At 31.1% G+C, this 20,791-nt stretch overlaps 1 protein-coding gene across 1 annotated transcript; it reads right to left on the reverse strand.

Moving 5' to 3' along the window:
- Positions 1 to 14,198: 14,198 nt before the first annotated feature.
- On the reverse strand, positions 14,199 to 20,198 carry LOC105457169 (heart- and neural crest derivatives-expressed protein 2). Its single transcript, XM_011701683.1, has 3 exons — positions 19,454 to 20,198; positions 17,089 to 17,744; positions 14,199 to 14,958 (listed from the first exon to the last, which is right to left on the reverse strand). Exons 1-3 carry the CDS (start codon positions 19,533 to 19,535, stop codon positions 14,824 to 14,826), a joined length of 873 nt encoding a protein of 290 aa, XP_011699985.1. The 5' UTR covers positions 19,536 to 20,198; the 3' UTR covers positions 14,199 to 14,823.
- Positions 20,199 to 20,791: the final 593 nt, after the last annotated feature.

Here is a 20,791-nt window from a genome sequence, read left to right on the forward strand (position 1 = left end):
ATTGATTAACTTTATTCGTTAATAACTCTGTAAATAATGGTCTGAGCCAAAATTGAAAGAGGAACTTTTAGTTCAAAATTTCATTCTCTTTCACGCCTTGAAATATTAATTAAGCGTTACGGGACACCCTGTATAGTGACGCCTATACATGTGAATGATTGATAACTAATAATTACTAATTGTATAATCATCTAACGAATTGATATCATACGAAACATAAACATAAGAAGAAAACAGAATAGAAGAGTTTGATACCACGTTACTGATTTTAAGATTTTGATTGATGCATGCAAGGAATCGAGGCATAAAATAATGCATCCCATCAAATACAAAAATCAAGCATGGTAGCATACTTCGCTCAATGCATGAAGATGCATTGAGCGAGATGATCTAGTATGCATCGGAGCAGACACAACAGCATGCAAGTCCATCATGCAGGAAATCATGCATCGTGTGAGGACGGCTTTTTCTTATCAGTGCTTTTTTTTTGCTCGAGGACATGATTAGAGAAAATGATTAAGTTGGACTATTTTTTTCAAGTTTCGTGCATTTGTTTTAGAAATTTATAAAATTAACTTGAGTCAAAATTTAAAAAATTTTAAATTATACCCTTGAAAATTTTAAACACAAGATATAAGGAGAAAAGGGGCTAACTTAAGTCAGTTGCAGTTGCAGACAACATACATACATACACATACATATATATACAATATATATATACGTATATAATTTTTTTTACAAATCTTATGTTTTTCTCGTGCGTATTTTATATACCCCACGTGGTGTAACAAATGACTACAGCCGCCTGGCATTCGATTGAACGAACGATTAGTTCTTGGATTTAACTTGTCGATTGCCGGCTTAATTTGGCGATCAATGAGTTCACATTCTTTGCAGTCTCTCTATAAAAGCATTGGATTGGCCGAGCGAACCCGACATTATCCTAGAAACGCGTCGTGTCCTCGCAAATGTGATATTAAATTTCCTATACGCTTATTATAGACTGTATAATATTATTGGTATTATATGAATATTATTTTTGTATACAGTTCGTGTTTGTTAAGAAAAGGTGTTAATTTGTTTCACAAGAAAATACACATGGAAAAGTGGAGCTTAAAAAATTTGGCTCAATTACACATTTATACAAATACATATTAATTCTTTATAATTGAACTATATTAGGTAATTGTAAATTATATTATTTGTTCTGTTTATATTATGTTCGATTTTATATTTTAGTGCGATCAATTATACTATTAATTATATCTATATACTGATTTACAAGATTCTGTTTCTCAACACATGAATGGTACGTGATTCTTAGCTGCTAGTGCATTTTTAGTTGTTAAAAAGGAATATAAAAAAGTTTTATTACAGATTTTGAGAAATCAAGAACTTTATTTATGAAAAAACGATTTTAAATAATTTACAGCTCTTTTTTTACTTTACGGAATGCCTTTTATCACTATTTTCTATTTCTTTCATTACAATAACTATGTCTTTTATCACTATTTTCTATTTCTTTCATTACAATAACTTTTTACAAAACAGAAACACTAATGTTTTGATATTAAATACTGCTAATTAATTATTAATATCACTTTAAATTGTACATAATTGCATATAAATAATAAATTAAGTGGTTTTATTATTTTATAATATAATATATTGTAAAAATGTATTATATTTCTTATTGCTATACGTACATATATCAAGCAAAGCGGTAGTGGAGCGACGCCAAGTATATAAAAGTTGGATGGTGACCTTTGAGTATACGGCACTGTCGAGCGCTACCGCTTTTAGCTTTATCTTGAAGTTTTGCCTCGTCAGATTTCCGATTTTAATATCTCGGAAACGAAAGTTCTAATGAAAAATCTAATAACACTTTCATTACATAATGTTGATACGAGCTTTCGATCGAGACCAGTCCGAATGAAATCAATGCAGTCAATCGCGACGAGATCTCGACATCGAGTCTAGAAAAGTGTCACTTTGGTGATTCCAGTTTTCAGTATTCAGCAAGTATTCTTCAGACTTTTCAGATTATCCGCCAAGGCGCATTCACAACGCCCAAAATGAGCGATTGTTTGTCAAAATGCGTTCTTATGTATAGATTACTCGCGCAGTTTAAAAACATAACGTGTCTTAATTTATGTGTCATCATTTCATCCTTATTGAATCCTTATTTGATCATCCTTATTCATCGGACTCATTAATGAGAGAAAAAATATTATCATAAAGCATTAAATAGGTAACAGTACAAAACGAAATAATTTAATAAAATACTAAATCCCTTAATATAATAAAACTTGTCGCTATTTATAATTATTTATAATTAAAAAATAATTATCAGGAATAAAAAATAAACATTTTATTTTATTTTATTTAAATATTTGTGATCAAATATGATGATAATAGATCATCATATCTCTAACTCTCTCCTTATTGAAGATTTTAAATATGTTTTATTTTTTAATTTTAAATATTTTATTATTTAACAAATACTTCTTTAATTCTAATTAATATATAGATAATATAATTATATGTTTTATTAAAATATTACTAAGAACTTCTGTAATACTACAATTTTTCTGTGAATTAATGTTTACGTTATGCAACAATTATAAGCACAAAAAGTTAATTTAAAAAGTAATTAGTAGGTAATATCTTTTTTTTACTCATATTATATTTATTAGGATGAAGCGATTTCTTACCCCCTGTTGTGCATATATTTTCGGAACAGGTATAAAAAATGATGAATTTTGGTGACAAGCGAAAATTTTTTAATGAATATCTACCCCTCCCCCAGAAATTAAATATTTCTGCGCCTTAATGTCATCATAAATAAGCTTTATTTTTTAAACTTACTTATTAACCATTTCTCACCTTTAATGTAACGGGGAAAATTGAAATGTGAATTTACTTTTACTGGACCACGTGGGAGATTCATATCGGAATGCGAATTTAAGTGGAGAGTTTCGTATTGGTTTTGAACTATCAATAAATTCATTATGCGAGAATTATTGAAGACCGGAAAGCGTAATTTTGTAATTATCTCAATGCAGAATCGGAAGATCTGTGCAGAAAATATTTGCAATTCAGTTTATTGCAAATACACACTTGCGCGTTATTGATGACAATATTGTGTTATTTTTTATTCAATTTTTATTAAATTTAGATATAGTATCTTTATAAAATATAGATAATGTAAAACAACCTTAATGATAGCTTCTTCTGCGTACAATGCAGCAAGTCGTGCAACCAAAAGTAATACCACCGGGATGGGCCGATTACATTGGTAAATCATTGATGTGTCATTTTCAAAGCTATTAGACGATTAGCAAATTTCACTTTAAGCATAACTGAATCTGATTCTTCATAATTGATAAGATCTGCTTCTCTAAAAATTATTATGAGCGTTCTTACATACAAATGCGTTGTTTATTTAAGAGGAAATAATATAATTTACGTCATCATTTTATGTAATGTTAATATAAAATATTTTTAATGTGTTTAATTCTACATAATTTTGAATTATATTGAACAAATTATAACAGTTTTAAATGTGAGTACACATAAATTTATATTTTGTTTAAGTATAAATTGATAATAAATGCGTAACATTTCGTTAAATTATTATTCGTAAAATTATTATTATTATTATTATTATTATTATTATTATTATTATAGGTAGAAAGGTCTAATGTATGGTACTAGTAATTTTGAATTAAATTCATAAAAATTCAAGCATAATTATAATCTCTTCCTTTTGCGTAAATTTTAAGATGTTAAATATGATGGCATAATTTCGATTCCTTTCTTTAATCTTACGTCGTTATATTCGGTAGTGAGATTGTCGAAATAAGTGTAATAATAATATGTATGCTAGAACTTAACGCAATTTGACAAGAATTAATAATATTGTCTTTACAAATTATCAAATGAAATGCAAATTAATTGAAGTCTCGAAGCTGATATTCATTGAATGATTGAAGAAAATTGAATTTATTTCTAGCTTAAAAATTATTAATAATATTTTCAATAATTAATTATTCAATTTGGTATGCAATTTGGTATACAATTGGTGTGCAATTTGGTATGCAATTGGTATGCAATTTTGAATAATTAATTATTTAAAATTGCATACCAAGATAAGAAAGACATTTATAATTATATATCGCAATATGTACGTAAAATTGATCTGAATTTTTTTGAAAACTTATTTGGTTTCGGTCTCTTTCTTTAATTTTACGTCGTTATATCCAGTAGTGAAATTATTGAAATAAGTGTGATAATATGTGTGCTAAAACTTAACGCAATTTGGTGCAAGAATTTATAACGTTGTCTTTACAAGTCATTAAATGAGATACAAATTAATTGAAAACTCGAAGCTCCCTTTGTGTGCGTCTCTTTGTTGACATGCACATACATCACACGTATACGTGCAATGCGAGCACATACATCTTACTTGAGGCGTGCAATTAGGGAGAACGGCTCTATACACATAGACGTCGTGTGGTTTTTTCAGTGAGATCTAAGTGGACGAGTCACACTTGTGCTGACTACGTGCACCATCGTACTTTTAATACTTGTCAAAGCAAACAAACGCCCGCTTCATGCTTTTTTACATGCGTGATGCGTATTTGGTAGACATATATACGTTGTAAGAGCACTTGCATACGCCGGCCGAGCCGAATGTGCGCTCTACGAAAATCTTCCCACGTGATGATATTTTTTGACGCTCGATATCCGTTCGTTCATTCGCTCATATCGAAAAGATCTTTCAGCGATTTCGACAATTCATCTCAATTGTAATAATGGAAATTTGACCGGTAAGTGATTAACACGTAAAAAGGAAAGAAGCCTTTATTCGTCGAAGCAGGATCTTGGTGTTTAATAGTATTTCTATACATGTAAATTTTAAAATATATATATATGTTTTCTGCTCAACAAACTATGTGCCTATTCTGTTGTCGGGTTTTATTTAAAAATCTTAAACTGAAACACAAATAATAATAAAAATTTAATAAATGCGATTTATTATAATAACAAATTAACTAGGAACAAAAACTAAAAGCTAAAAGCAAACAAATTGTAACTAGGTGTTATCTTATTTATCGTATTTCAACATTAAGATGTGCAAAAATCACGGTACTGGTTTCAACTATACCTTTAGTCATCTTTAGCCGCAAGCTCTAACTTAAATTAAAAAAATAAAATACATAATATGTAACGCAAATAAATTAATCGAATTATTGTCGTAATGTGTCAGGTCATATAAAATTTCGTAGATCAATCGCAATATAATTGTGTGTCTTGTTGCCCAATAGGTGATCCGTAGAATTTCTCGAGTGGTTGTTCGTCGTGAGACCGTAACATCTTTAGTTTTTGTTCCTATAGTTAATTATTTATACAAATAATAATATTACAAATTAAATTAATCGCCATTTTTTTGTCAATTTTTTTTCACAATATATTTTTGCAGTGTTTTAAGATACCTATTAGCATCATCATAAACTTGTGTTTCAGTTTAAAAGTGCATTTTAAGTCCGGTCACCAAATCGGCGGCGCGCAGTCTATAAAACCGAATAATGTATTTATTAAAATTTATGTACATAGAAATATTAAATAGTTAAGCAAATCCGCTTTCGACTGAATAGCTTTTTTCGTAATTAAACGTTAAAGCTTCTTTCTTTCTTATTTGTGTCAATTTAATTGTATCAACATTGATTGGGGTGATCTAACGAATAATCCCCTCCACGTGATTTAAGAGTAAAATGAATGAACTTTATACACTCCCGAATCGCGTTTAATCGAAAGTTTTTTTTTGTTAAAATATCAAGATAAACGAGTTTGCACAATTATCATTACTGGGAACGATCGGAAGCATTAATTGTCAATTATTTTTGTAAAGTGGGTCTTGGAAATAGATTGATATGGACGATCCATGAGGGGGGCGATAAGAAAGTCGACCCAACTGAAATATACGAAAAACGTCAGATAAATCTTCTCTGATGTACTGTCGGGGGTGTCTCGCATCTGGTGATCTGATTTCTGCGATTCCATCGATCGACGCCCTCGGAGGTCTTTATTTCGGTTTTGTCGGTCGGCTCAAAACCATTACTTTGAATTAGCGATCAATCATTTGCGAAAGCGACTATCTCGAATTTCCTAGATCGACGGAGATTAGCGCTCTTCGAATTTTTCTAATGAAATTTCTGATTTTGTTGATTTATCGTTTAATCAATTTTCATTGCATTATACACCTATTATTCAAAATATATACTTTATCAATGCTTCTTAATTCAGCATTAAAAGACAATGTAATATAATATATTATAGTGCATTATGTGATGTTATTTATTACAGTTTGAGATATCTATACTCACCCGCACAAAAACCGGGCACCTAAATTTTAGCTCAAATATTTAATATCTTTCAATAGCGATAACTCTATATGAAAAATCATCGTATTGAGATGAACTTAAGCTCAAATTAAAGCTCGAACATTCCCTTTGATAATTAAGAAAATCAAAATTGAGTTCCAGAAATGCTTTATAAAATAGCGGACGTTGAAATCAGGCTTTGAAAAATAGAAAAGAAATTTTTTTTTTAAACTATTGCGCTGATCAGGAAAGTCGGCTGCCTGGTATAAAAATTTATAAGTTTTCAAACTCATATTGATTTCCAAACAAATCCATTTTTTGATTATTTTTCTACAATTTTTTTTGACAAAGTTATAGTGTTTTAAAAAAAATGTTACAAAACAGACTATTTTTTCTTGTCTACTCAATATAACTCAAAAACAAATTATTGTAGAAAACTTTAAATCTTAAAAATCAAATTCTCTTTAATTTTATGTAAAATTTAATTTCCTAAACATTCTTAAAAATCAAATTTTTTTTAATTTCATGTAAAATTTAATTTCCTAAACGTTCTTAAAAATCAAATTCTCTTTAATCTCATGTAAGTGCGTGTACTTATGCATATGTGTATCCTGCTCTCGGCGTTACTCAGAATCAACGGTGTGGACGTGGCAGGAATCTGATCCCGTGTGTGTGTGTGCGCGCGCGCATAAATAATATATGTGTATTGCTTCCTCTCGCATTTATTAATTTGTGTATTTGTTAATTGGGCATATTGTTAATCAAGTGTCTAATTGTTTCTTGTTCTAAATTATTTTATTCCTCTTGCGTGGCGGAGTGCTACTAAAGTTTGAGCATTGTTTCCTAGGAAAAATAGCCCGTTTTGTAATACTTTGTTTTAAACACTATATAACTTTGTTTAAAAAAATCGTAGAAAAGTGATCAAAAAATGGATTTGTTAGGAAATCAATAAGCTTGAAAACCCATAAATTTTTATACCAGGCAGCCGACTTCCCTAATCAGCGCAATAGTTTAAAGACAAATTTTTTTTCCTATTTTTCTAAGCCTGTCTTCAACGTCCATTTTATGAAGCATTTTTGAAACTTAATTTGGATTTTCTTAGTTATCAAGGGGAATGTTCAAACTTTAATTTGAGCTTAAATTCATCTCGATACGATGATTTTTCATAAAGTTACCGCTATTGAAAGATATTAAAAATTTGAGCTAAAATTTAGATGCCCGGTTTTTTTGCGGGTGAGTATATTAAATGTTCACCATTTTTGATTATTGATGTAGCAATTTTTTTTTTTCTGCGCAACGAATAAAAATGCGATTCTGCTTTTTGCAGACGAAGAAAACCGACAGTAGGCACGCGCTATGCCGGGATAGGTGCGAAAGAGGGCGGGGTAGGTGAATCGGCCAACGCTTTGTAAACTCTTGCCCTGACGAAGCCCAGAACACCTCCCGCAGTCGGCGATGCATGGAGAGCAAGAGAAAGAAAGAGAGAGAGAGAGAGCGAGAAAGGGATGGAGAGAGAAAGGGAAAGACAGAAAGAGAGATATAAACACTCCCATGATACCGTAAGAACTTGGCTATTCTCGATAGCCAGGAGAGGAGAAATCGTTTCCTCACACGTGAAAACGAATTTTCGCGATATGTATTATAGACTGGCTTCGAAGTATTGGTAATGCAATGCATTGCATTACCAAAATCGTAGCTTGAACAAATATAATATTTTATTACTCGATTTGCTAATTAAAATGAAACAATTACAATGTGTCTTTATACAATTCAGTGCACACAAATCCAATCTTTGTAGTAAATTTATTCTTTTTAAAGAATTTTCATTTTTTTTTCATTTGAATGCTACAGCCTTGGTCATAAGTATAAAGCACTTTTAATTTATTGCATTTTTTTGGAAAGAGTGGTAATAAAAGTCAAAGGAGGACTAACAAAATTCTCTTATTTAAATTTACCAATAAAATTGTTATAAAAATAAATATTACTTTTTAAATAAAATTTTTATATTTATTTTTTGTTAGTTATAGATCGTTTATATTAATTTATGGAGGCGATTTATACTAATTATGACTAAAGCTATAGAATATCAATATTCTTATGAATGACTAAAATTGTAGTGTTTTTTGCGAGTAAAAATTTTGGTCCGTCGGACAATAATTAAGTGGCTAAATATTATATATTGTTTGCTTCAATTTAAGGGAGATTGTTGATTGACATTTTAATCTGAAGTGAAACAAGAAGTCATTGTGACATCAAAATGGCATCAAAATGACTCCAAAATGATTATTAAAAGTCATTTCTCGATCAATCACGACTCATTTTAATTTACGTTATTTTGATGTTATTTCGTGACCTGTTGTTCTGCTTCGGCAGCTAAATATATTTAGTGACAAATTTGAGTTCATACGCTGCTGCGAAATCGCGCCATAATTTAGCAGTAGGACTGGCAAACAATTCTCGCTGTGAAATCGAGCGTACAGAGAATTGTTTTCGAGATATACACACTTGACAAAGAACGCCGACGTCAGAGAGCGAAGGGTTAACACTCTGGCATGCCGAACATGCAAGAAAGAGAGAAAGAGAGAGATACTTGGAATTTACTGCGGCATTTTCTTACAATAGACTGCTGCTTCTTTAGATCTGGATATTTCGATTTTAAATTAGAATTTAGTTTAATAAAATTTTACATGATATTAAGTGATGAATGTCTAATTATATTTTTTGCTTAATTTTTTTGCATAATTTTCGAAATGTATCTCAAAATTTATTGGAAACATTCTTAAAAATTGATGATAACCCAAATTAAAAAAAAATTTTTGTAAAAAACGCAGAAAGAATAAATTTTAAAGTTGAAGTAATATGGGAAAATAAATCCATTTTTATTAATCCTCCGTAAATCAAGTGGAAAAAATCAATATAACGAACCATATGGGAGTATATCTCATACTTTATGTTATATCTTCATCTTAAATACTTAAGATAAAGATATAATATTAAAAGATTAAAGAGTTTATTCTCTTTTTATTATTTTATTTTATACCTTTAGAAACAAGAATCAATGTTACGACAGCCGTAATTACTTGTTTGTAAATTAGTATACATTAATTTAGTCATGATAATAATTCCGACTGTCATAACATCGATTCTTGTTCCTAAAGATTTAAAACAAAATAATAAAAAGAGAATAAATTCTTTAATCTTTTAAAACAAGAAAAAAATAATACTATTTTTTACAAACTAAACTTGCAACTCTTTTAGTAACAACTTTTTTGAAAAAGATCTTTGGAACATGTTTGAATCACAATCGTTAATAAAAATTAATTTATAAACAATTAGAAATAATTAAAATAAACTTATTCAGTTCAATCTTATTAATGAGATTATTTTTGGCTGACATCAAGGTAATTTTTGCATAAACAATGACCGTGTTCTAAATAGATGCTTTATACTATTCACATATGTAATTTGTTTTTCTTTCTCGAGCACGTAGAACATCGCTGATCCGATCAAATGATCGGATTCATCATCACTTCGAAGAAGAAAACAGTCAACTTCATTCTCACTTTTTTGCATAAGTGCTGTATTATATATCTTCAGCATGAAGTCGAGAAGACATTTCAAAACCTATGTACCTAGAATCTAGCATAAAACAGTAAAAATAACATAATATATAATATATAAAAAAAGTGATAAAAATCTATCGAGATTTAATGAAAATAGGCCAAAACTAACGAACAATTAATGAAGGTGACAACGTTTATTGAACTTATAGTACAACAAATAAAATTTTAAAATTTTATTCTTCTTTGTTCATATATGAGAAACTTGAAAATTTTATATTATCTTACACGGTAAGTCTTAACTTTTTCTTTATATACATTATTTTATTTTTATTTAATTGTGTCATTTTGAATCCATAGTTGACAATATTAATACGATGATATTAATTAATTTGATTATTTGACAAGTTTCACAATCTTTTAAACTGAATTTTCTTCACTCTGTTGGGACATTTTATAATGTGGGCGAAGAGACTGTTATGTGGGCGAAGAGTTCTTACTATTTTTTAATGTCTATTATTTTATTACTTTATCGTAGGTATATATAATTGACTTCCGTTTTTCTATATTAATTTATTAAGTTATTGTTTTATACCGACCTATGTGACTCACGTTTCTGATTATTAATTTGATTTAATGCGGCTGAAGAAGACTAACAAAGTAAAGTCGAAACATGTATCGCTTCTGTCCATTTAAAAATTTTATTTTTTATGAGATTCATACGCGCACTTCGCGTTAGGGCTGGTGATTTGCTTCGAAGGCTTCGGCATTCGAACTTTAAAGTTTCGAATCTTTGAAGTTTCGAAATTTCGAAAAATACATTCGTGCAAATGATAAATTTATTCAGAAAATTTACAAATATTGTAAATAAAAACAATTAATATACAAAATTATTCCTAAAAAAAAGTATTATAAACTGAAATGTTACAAATTAATAATTAAACTGGATACATGCGTGTAAATAAAGAAAAATAATGATCAATGAAACAATCTAATTAAAAAAATTTAAATTTTTAATGTATTTTTAAAAACTTTGAAACTTCGAAGCTTCGAAGGCACCTTAAATTTCGAAAAGTCAAAGTTAACGTCGAAGCTTCGAATATTCAAAGTGAGCAAAAAGTAACAGCCCTACTTCGTGCACGTGTACTCGCTACGTTGGCGATCGTTGAACTAAACCACTGTCATTATACATATAAACTGGCAATGTTATTTCAGCTACACGAAACGACAACTTGCGCGCAATATTTAAAAAAAATTGATAGTTAAAGAGTGACCTAAAAAAATCGTTTTTGGGCCCTCGATTTTGAGATTGAACTGTGTGTCAAATAATACTTTAATTACAATGAAACATTAATTATAGAGAAGTTTTAAGTTGAGGTGACAATTGTTATCAGAACTGGAGGAGGGGGAAGATAAAATCAAAGTTCATTACGGAATTATCACAGGTCTGCGAGATCCAGTATTTTAAGAAGATTGATTCAACCGATGAAGGTTGATCGCAGTTTTACATAAATGACGCGCGTTTTTCATGTAAAATAAATCGAGTTTTCGCGTAAAGAAACGTAATGTGATCCCCTCCAGCTGTGATAATAATTGTCATTTCAATCTGAAACTTCTCTGTAATTAATATCTTATACGGTATCATTTAGCACACAGCCCAGTCCCAAAAAATCGAGGGCCCAATAAACGGGTGAAAAAACCATCTTTTTCTCGGTCACTCTTTTGCTAGGGTATGTCACACCCTTTCTAGTTCACCGAGGGTTAATATCACATATTCGGCAACGTTGTGAGTTAGTCTATTGTTGCAGCAAGCCCTTCAATTTTTACAAAATTTCATATCAATAACGATGATTACATCCTTAATATAAACTGTGATAAACTGTGTATAGTACGATCAATACAACGAGTGTGATAATCGGCAAACAGTATACGCTGCTATCGTCTAACTTGTCGCTGGAGCATCGTTGGTTTAATAGTCGGACGAAAGAATTGTAGGATCGAATAACAAAATACGAGGGTCCGTCAGCGTCGGAGGAACTGGCTGAAATATTTATGGCGCGAGGTAACAGCGTGGCTCAATTATTAACGTTCTCAAAGTCCCGCGGACGTACCACACTCGCTCATAATATAGTGCCACTCGTTGTGATAAACAAACGGTTCGTCAATATCGCCTCGGTAATATCGATTTCGTACTTCGCGATCACTCGCGTACAATACACAAATCCGACAATGTCATCTTCGAGTCTGGCTCGTCGGGTCGTTGTTTAGATATGACGGACATTGATGGACCGATACCGTCGAAGACAATCGCAAATATTTAGTCTCAGAAGGGAGTCAAAGAGTTCCTGGTAGCAAAAATTAAAAATTAATTACGTTAATTTAATAATTAGTTAATCGAACCGAATCGTGAATTATAGTCCATATATACATGTAGTTCCGAAATTGTTTTGGGAAAAATAATGAGTTGATGATAATTTATAAATATTTAAATACTTGTGTTCAAATCGAAATATATTGCATAAAGTTACTTTACATTACAAAAAGAGATTTTGATCAATTTAATGATATTAAAAACTATAATATTTAAACATATAGATTTTAATTTTAATGTCAAGGAATTCTTTTCTTATAGATAATCTCACAGATATAATTTTTGTGAAATAGTTTAAAAATCAAATGAATTCTAAAAACCTTTTTTAAATGGCACGGAGTAACTAAATACTCTTACAGAAATGCAATTTAATACTGGTCAATTTAAGGATTACACATATATTTACAAAATAATGAAAAATTATGAAAAAATGACAGATTATTGTAAATCACATTTAAAAGTAATACAAAAAATTTAGCGACAGTTTACCATTTAGATCAAAAGGTAATTCAATAAAAAATAGTATTTTTTAAATCTGTGCTCTAATAGAAATTTATAATGTATGAAAATGACTAATAAAATAATGACATAAATCTCAATTTTTTAATATAAGTTTTTTATGTATTCAGAATAATTAATGTAAAGTTTCATTGCGATGATGCAGAAATCAAAGAGCTTTGTTCTGTAATTATATGAAATATTTATTTATTCTAAAACTTTGCATAAATTATTTTGAATTTTTAAAGTACTTACATAAAAAAATTTGAAAATTTGTCATTAAATTTTAGTTTAAGATAATAAAAATAATAACAAATAAAGTAAAATATAAAAATTCGTTGTTCAATAAATATAAAATATCATAAACTTTCATATGTATATAATTTATTTTTATTTATTTAAGTAGATATTAATACGTTTGTAAAAATAAGTACAATACACTCTAAATCCTGGAAACGAGTTATTTTGGGTATTACAAGTAATGAACAGCAGTGCTTTTAATACTCCAAATAAGTAATTAATCACCACCTAGTTTTCAGTATTAAATTTCTGTAAGGATACAGCACAAAGATTAGCAAGTAAGGTTAATTAAGCTGAGGGCAGTATTAATGATGCTGTCTACTGTCGTGTGCAGGGACAAATAGACACTAATATTTTCTTCTCGGGATATATTGGCTACATGTAAAGTATCAGATATGCTACACGGGACCAAGTACTGGCGCCAGGGTAACCACGAAATCCGAAACCAAGCGGTCGGCCCAATGAGTTCTATAATGGGCCAGTTGAGTAGAAGGAAAAGGTAGAGGAAGGAGAACTTCTCACGGCTTCCTCTTTTGAAAAGAGTGTGGGGTATATTGTATACATATATGTAAACAAAAGTATACACAAAATGATTTGAATATGTCATAAGGGTAATTTTGAGTAAACTCATTCATTTTTGTATTGTTAAGAAAATACGATATAGACAATGTGAAAATGTGAAAGAATATTTCTTATGTTATTCTGAATTTTTATTTGAAAATTTTTCTCACAATTAAAATATAAAAAACATAAACATAAATGCAACATACTTTTTATGTTTTATATATTTGTTATACTTTTATTGAATATAAATATTATATTTTATAATATATAACAATAGAATGAATATTTGTACTATTAACTTAACAATTAATTTCATTTGTAATTTTAATTAAATATATTTATTAATTTAATATAAAATATTGTAATTTACGTGAAAAAGTGATAAAATTCCCTTTCTCTATAAAAATTTAATAAAAGAGTTATAAATTTTTTATTTATTTAATTATCGTTATTTATGAATTCTTTATTTAAGGAAATAATAATTATTATTAAAAGAAAAGTAAAAAGTAAAATATTTCGTTTTATTATGGTACATAGTTTATTGCTGGCGACATTTTACACATTTTTGTAACGATACTTTATACAAAACTTTACAAAGGTTCTTAATTCTACTCAACGACACGTATTCAACTCAAAATTGTAATCATAATTACAACTTAATCGCGTTATTATTAGCTTACAAAAAAAAGAGTCATCAGTAAAATAATATTCTTTGGCTCAAAGTATGAATACCGACTGTTATAGAAGAAACGGAACTCTATTTATATACACAACAATGATGAACGTATGCTATATACAAGAAATAATTTCATCCTTTTTACACCGAATAATTATATCTCTCTCCCCGGTCGCGACTTCTCAACATTTTTCAACGTGATTTGGGACTTTCTTATTTTATAAAACATTATTTTATCAACAAAATTACGAATTATTATTCCTCAGTAATTTCGAATTTCTTACATACGTAATTCTTCCATGAGACATTCGAAAATGTTTGAAAGACGTCGTCAGCCGTTAAATCGCGCATCGCGTTTTCTTTCCGACGGTAAAAAGTAATGTCAGGCGCAAAAAGGAACGATCGTTTCGAGCGATATTTTGTGAAATATCGCGGATATGTTTTGACAGCGGTGTCCCCGGTTATATTTTATTGCATCTGGCTGGTCGGTGATTCCTGCTTCAATTCGAGGGCCCACATGTGCTGCGGCCAACCAGTCCGTCCTTTGCTCTTCGTCGGTTCGTCGTGGCCGAGATTCGAGGCGGATTGCAAACACGATTCATTCTGCGAAGAAACAAAAATACTCGATGACATATGTGCCTCCAACAAGTATTAATCTTGTTTCTAATCCAGCTAATGTGTAGTATGTCGCGTCAACTTTATAAAATCTAGAATGCTCTCTTTCGTTTCGTTTTCAATTTATTGTTAAACGTAAAATTAAAGGATGGAGGTAGATCTGACAAATAATTGTCAGACAAATTGATTTAATTGTAAGAGACAAAGAACGTCAATTATCGGACCACGCGAGTGAGAATTATAGCGACTTTATTGAAGAAAGGAAATTCCACGTGGGCGGTAAACGTACAAAATGAAGAAAGCCACAAAATATGGGTTCGAGGCAATCGTTTCTGAAGTTCAGAATTAGAAGAGGATTGAACGAGAAATCAAATCAAATTTCCTTTGTTTCCTCGTAATAATACTTCCTACCAAGTTCTTTAAAGGCAATGACCTTCCGATCGACTCAAAGATTCCATTATTTGAATAAAGTTGAACCCGGATAATTTTTTAAATGTTCGAAGCAATAAAATCACAATAAAATATAAAATACAATAATAATTGCAATAATCAGTTAACTGCAGTATGCTTATTATTTAATTGGATTGAGTCATTTCTTATTGTACATGTAATATTATGCCATATCAATTTAATTACAATTATGTCAATACAAATTTCAACAAAATTTTTCCGCAATTTTTGGTTTTATCGGGTTTTATATAATAATTTTATATAATAATAAAATTATATGGCAATATACATATATATATATATATCGACATGATTTTTAACAAAGATGACACAATGATGGCTTTAAAGATCGAGTTTTCAGACCGAACGTAATTATAGAGACGAATGTTTACGTTGGAGCGACGCTTATATAAAAGCGTTTTGAGAGATTTAAGAAAATCCGTCTACAGGAATAATTTATCCTGAAGAACTTTTGAACTCGCGACCGAAAGCCGCCGCATGCAGTCTCGAGTAGCTCTCGAAATTCTTTAGAACTTTTCGGAAGAATGAAAAATATCTCACTAGTTCATTCTCGAATATCGAAAATGAACTAAAAACAAGAGACAGAAAAAGCGAAGATAGATAAGCAGAAATATGTTAGCGCTATCTTGTTGTGAGTGTATATTTTTAACAAGAACTATTAGAACGTTAAGTTGTTATATTGCCTTATCAATCGCAAAATTTACGTTATTTTTTATATAAAATTATTGATTAATTTAGACAATTATTATATAAAAAAATATTTGTCATCAATTTATGATTTCTACTTTTTTTAACGCAAACATTTCGCGAAATCTTTTTTTAATCTTGCTTTTAACGAATTTTTTTTAGGTAACAGAATAATATTTCATATTTATTTCTTTCTCTGTAACACTCATTATTTGTTTTACTATAAATAAATTATACAGAGTATTCTAGCTAGTAAATTTATAATATAGCAATAAATATCATGAAATAGTAATTGCATAATTGACTCACAGAGAAAATATAACGGTAGCTAATAACTCACGATAATATTAACTAAACAAGATTTTTTATGTATAGAATTAATATACTAATATATAATTAAATAAACTATTTTATAGTTTCAATAACTAAATAATAAATAATACTAAATAATTGAATAAACTATAACAATAGTTAATTCAATTATTTTATGAAACTTTTATAGTTGTCATCTTTGTAGTTGCCATCATTATGTCTTTTTCTCTGTGAGTGTACTATAATAGTAATAGTTTTTAGTAGTAGTAATAGCATATTTATCGCTCCTTTTGGAATTATAATTATTTTATTAGTTAGACAACAAAAAACAAGAATAAAAAAAGCTGTATAAAACTGAAAGCTATCATATTTAAAAAATCTACCCTACTACTTTTTAAATTGCACACACTATAGGTCTACATCTTATATCATAAGTACGCGTTAGTCTAAAACCGCTTGGGTTACCCTTTTCTTTACAATCTTATATTCTACTTTCATACTCTCATACACATTTTTGTAATACACCTCTCATACATCACATTTTCTCTCTCATTCACACTCCCCATCCCACCGCTTTCACTATCCCCTCCAACTCCCTTCAACCCTTTCCTCTCACTTTGTATAATTAATAATAATTAAGTTATTTACTTGATTAGGCTGTGCCGCTTTATTCCTCCTGCCATTCGAGAGAATCTCCGCGCGGAAGGTCTGCGGTTCCTCTCCCTCGTCGCTTTCCAGCACCGCCATCAGATATCCAATGTAGGACGCGGCTAGCCTTAAAGTCTTGATCTTTGATAATTTTGTATCCGAGGGCACGTTAGGAATGCATTCCCTCAGGTCAGAAAAGGCATTATTGATGGATTGAGTTCTTCGTCTCTCCTTCTTGTTCGCGGTGTTTCGCCTCTTCGGCCTGGGCGCCACCACGCCACCCTCGCGAACGTCCTGATGAAGATGCTGCTGAAGGGCATCGCCAACAACCTGCTGGCCAATCGGAGCGCTCGCAAACTCATGCTCGCGTCGGTGACTAGACTGATGATGGTGATGGTGTGGATGATGGTGATGATGGTGGGGCGACGTTTCCTGTTGTCCGTGGGGGTACGGCAAGGTGGTGTAGTGCTGACCGGCCGACGGGTGCACGTATTGCTGCAGAGGTGAATAACTTGGCTCCTGGACGCCGATCTCCTCGATAAGGGGTGGCGTCGACGCGGTGGGACTGCCGGCCCCCGAGCTACCCCCCGAAATACCGGAATCCGCGCCCCAGTACGTGGACTGGCTGTCGGCATCGGGAACCGTGCCGAGGGGTCCTGTGTGCAGAAATCGGGGCATATCCGCTATTTTTGTGTAATCTACAGATGCACTGGGTGTATCGGTTCTTAATAATTCTTGTGAAAATCGCTCGCGTAATATATGGTAAATAATTTTGCTAAAATTTTGTTAGATAGAGATCTGAAAATAAGTATTGTTGGATATTTCAAAAAAATTATTTTAGAAAATATAATAAAGATGATTTTGATATTCTAGTATAATTATTTTCATCCGTTTTAACATAATTTTTTTGATGACTCAACAAAATTTCTTTTTAATCTGTATTTAACAAAATTTTAGATCCTTCAGCAAAATCATATTTTCTAGTATGGTTTTTTTTAATAGAAAATTTATTTTTTTTTGCAATTTAGAATATAGTCAAATATGAGAAATAAGAAATTTGCAATAAGAATATAGTCAAATATAAGGATATTTAAGAAATAGTGATTTCTCTAGCCTATAATATATTCTATATTAAAGAATTTAGTAATACTTATTATTATTATATTTTGATGTTTTAAAATAATTAAACTACGTAAAGTTTAAACTTAATTAGTTTTCGTTGAGCTTTTCCATTTATTGAATTTTCGTATTTACTTCAAAAAATAATACTTTAAAAATAAACAATATTGCAATTTAAAGTATAATAAACCCTCTCTTAATTGCTTATCAAAATAGTAATGTGTATATCTATACACATATCTTGTAATGCTCTTTGTTAATACGTTATAAACAAGCAGAAAGTTTTTTCTAAACTTTTTCTAAAAAAATATTCATATTATTTGTATATTTATACGCGCGCGTGCACACAATAGTTTTTTAAAGTAAAATACTAATGTAAAACATTGCGTTATGACACATACGTTGAATTATTAATAAATCATGTGCGTAAGATACTTAGAACAAAAAAAATACATCATTTGCATAAGAAATTATACTCTTATACTCTGTTTATTCATAAATCTTTTGCATTCTGCAATTAATTATTCTTTCATTAAATGCTGTTTTATCTGCATTACGCTGTTTGATTTACTGTTTTTTTTCGTCATCAGTATATTATAGATATTACTTGAACATTGAATTAATAACGAATTAATATGATAAGAGAAGTAAAAATGTAAATATACACGCAACCTCCGCGTGCAAACTAGAAAATCGAGTTTTACCTTCACGGAATTTTTCCATTCTTGAAATTACGTAAATAGATTATCTCATTAGGCGCGTATATTATTGTACATAAAAAAATAATAAAATAAATATGATCCATGATGCAATACGTAGAATGTGAGAGAACGGCTAAAAAAAATGACGATATTACAGTGAATCTGAAGCATTTTCTAAATTTAGCTTGCAAAAAATGCACGCAAAAAATTAACAAAAATTCATGTAATTTGGAAAATTCCGTAAGAAACGTTTTTTGTCATAGGACTCAACATAAGACACGTCTTTTTATATTTCTTTAAAATTTTTGAAATTTATCTACATTTAGTTGCCTTATGTTTACAAAACGAAATGAAAAAATTTAGATATATATTGTACATATGTATATATGTTTAAATTTTTCTATTTTAAGAATCATGCTTATGCTTGGAACCAGTACTCGTTAGTTTCGAAAAAGACCGTACAGGAGAAATGCGCTCTGCTTTGATATTCTAATTTTAGAAGTAATTGATCTTGTTAATTAGGATTAGCGTGCGTGTGCACTCACCGTAGGGAAGTTGAGTGACATAATTATATGGTTGATGCCACTGCGGATAATACTCTGTTTGCGCCTCGTATCCGCCAAGCATGTTGCCTGATATTATCACCGTGTCAGGGTCTTTAAGTTTGTCACAACTTCACACAAAACGTTCACCTCAAATTCTCGAACTTAAATTTGTTGTCAATCAGTTTATTATATTTTATTTAATTTAGGCTCAATTATTTTATTGTATTTATATTAATATTTCGTTATTTTCTAATCGCGAAGGCCTTTCCGACACCTTTTAGAGGAACAAAAGTCGTCGTCCGATTGTTATGTTTTATTATTTTTGTTTATTATACATCTCAAGCATGAAGGTCTCTCCAACTTGCACTCGAACTTCATCTGAACAAATTTATCGACGATTTGCTTATATTTTGTATATTGATAAAAACACAGATTATTTTATTTTTCGACGATCTTTTTAACTTCCACTTGAATCTCGTCCGACGAAGCGAAAGTTATTATCGATACGTATTATGTCTCATATTTTCTTATCTTCGATCAATCAATTTCTTGCTCGCGTCCGGGTAATCGTGTCGCGAGCTTTCAGCGCAGGCCTGTCACTCGACTCGCTAAGCCGAAGCTAGTCGACGCTATATTTGCGCTCGGCTGTCGAATAGCGACGATGCAGTTTCGAATGTTGCAGTCAAAGGGACACTGAGAAAGCGGACAGTTCGTTGCGGTATCCGATCTGCCGTACCCCCCGTTGCACGATGCGTAAGTCCCCCTAGAGCTGCCTCGCCGTCGGTGGTAGCAGCCGCAAGTATACGGGTGGGTGTACCCGCGTTTAGAGAGACCTGTCGTGATGCCGACCCCGTCAAAACGGGCGGGGCTCAGTCTGGTCTACGCCCCTGAGAGGGTCCCGGGATTCAATTAGTAAATTGAGGGAGCTCGCGCCGTCGACGGCCGGCGAAGTGGGGTATGATTTAGGGTATGACGTTCCTCGGTGCAGGCGTCCTTCCTCCGCCGCCGCCGCCGTCGACCGCCAACACGATCCGCGACGTATATCGCCATCGCCGTCGTGCTCTGGTCTTTTTGCCAATCGACTTCAGCGAACGCGAATATACTCCGAGCTGCCGGCTCTTCACGGTGTAATAATATTAGCCGCGAGATATCGGCGAGATAGATCTAAAGAGTGTGAGGCTGCGACGTAAGTTAGACGAGAATGCGTGGTGCCTCGAGGGAAGGGATGGAGAATTCCCTGTATGTCGTTTAAATCGAATGGAGGCGAAATATTTTGTCAAGGTGTCCGCCAACTTGCGGATGTGAATGAAATATTTTTCGAGTTAAATATTTTTGCAA

Source organism: Wasmannia auropunctata, unplaced genomic scaffold (genome assembly GCF_000956235.1).
Source record: "Wasmannia auropunctata unplaced genomic scaffold, wasmannia.A_1.0 LD335353.1, whole genome shotgun sequence".
NCBI classification, from domain to species: domain Eukaryota; kingdom Metazoa; phylum Arthropoda; class Insecta; order Hymenoptera; family Formicidae; genus Wasmannia; species Wasmannia auropunctata.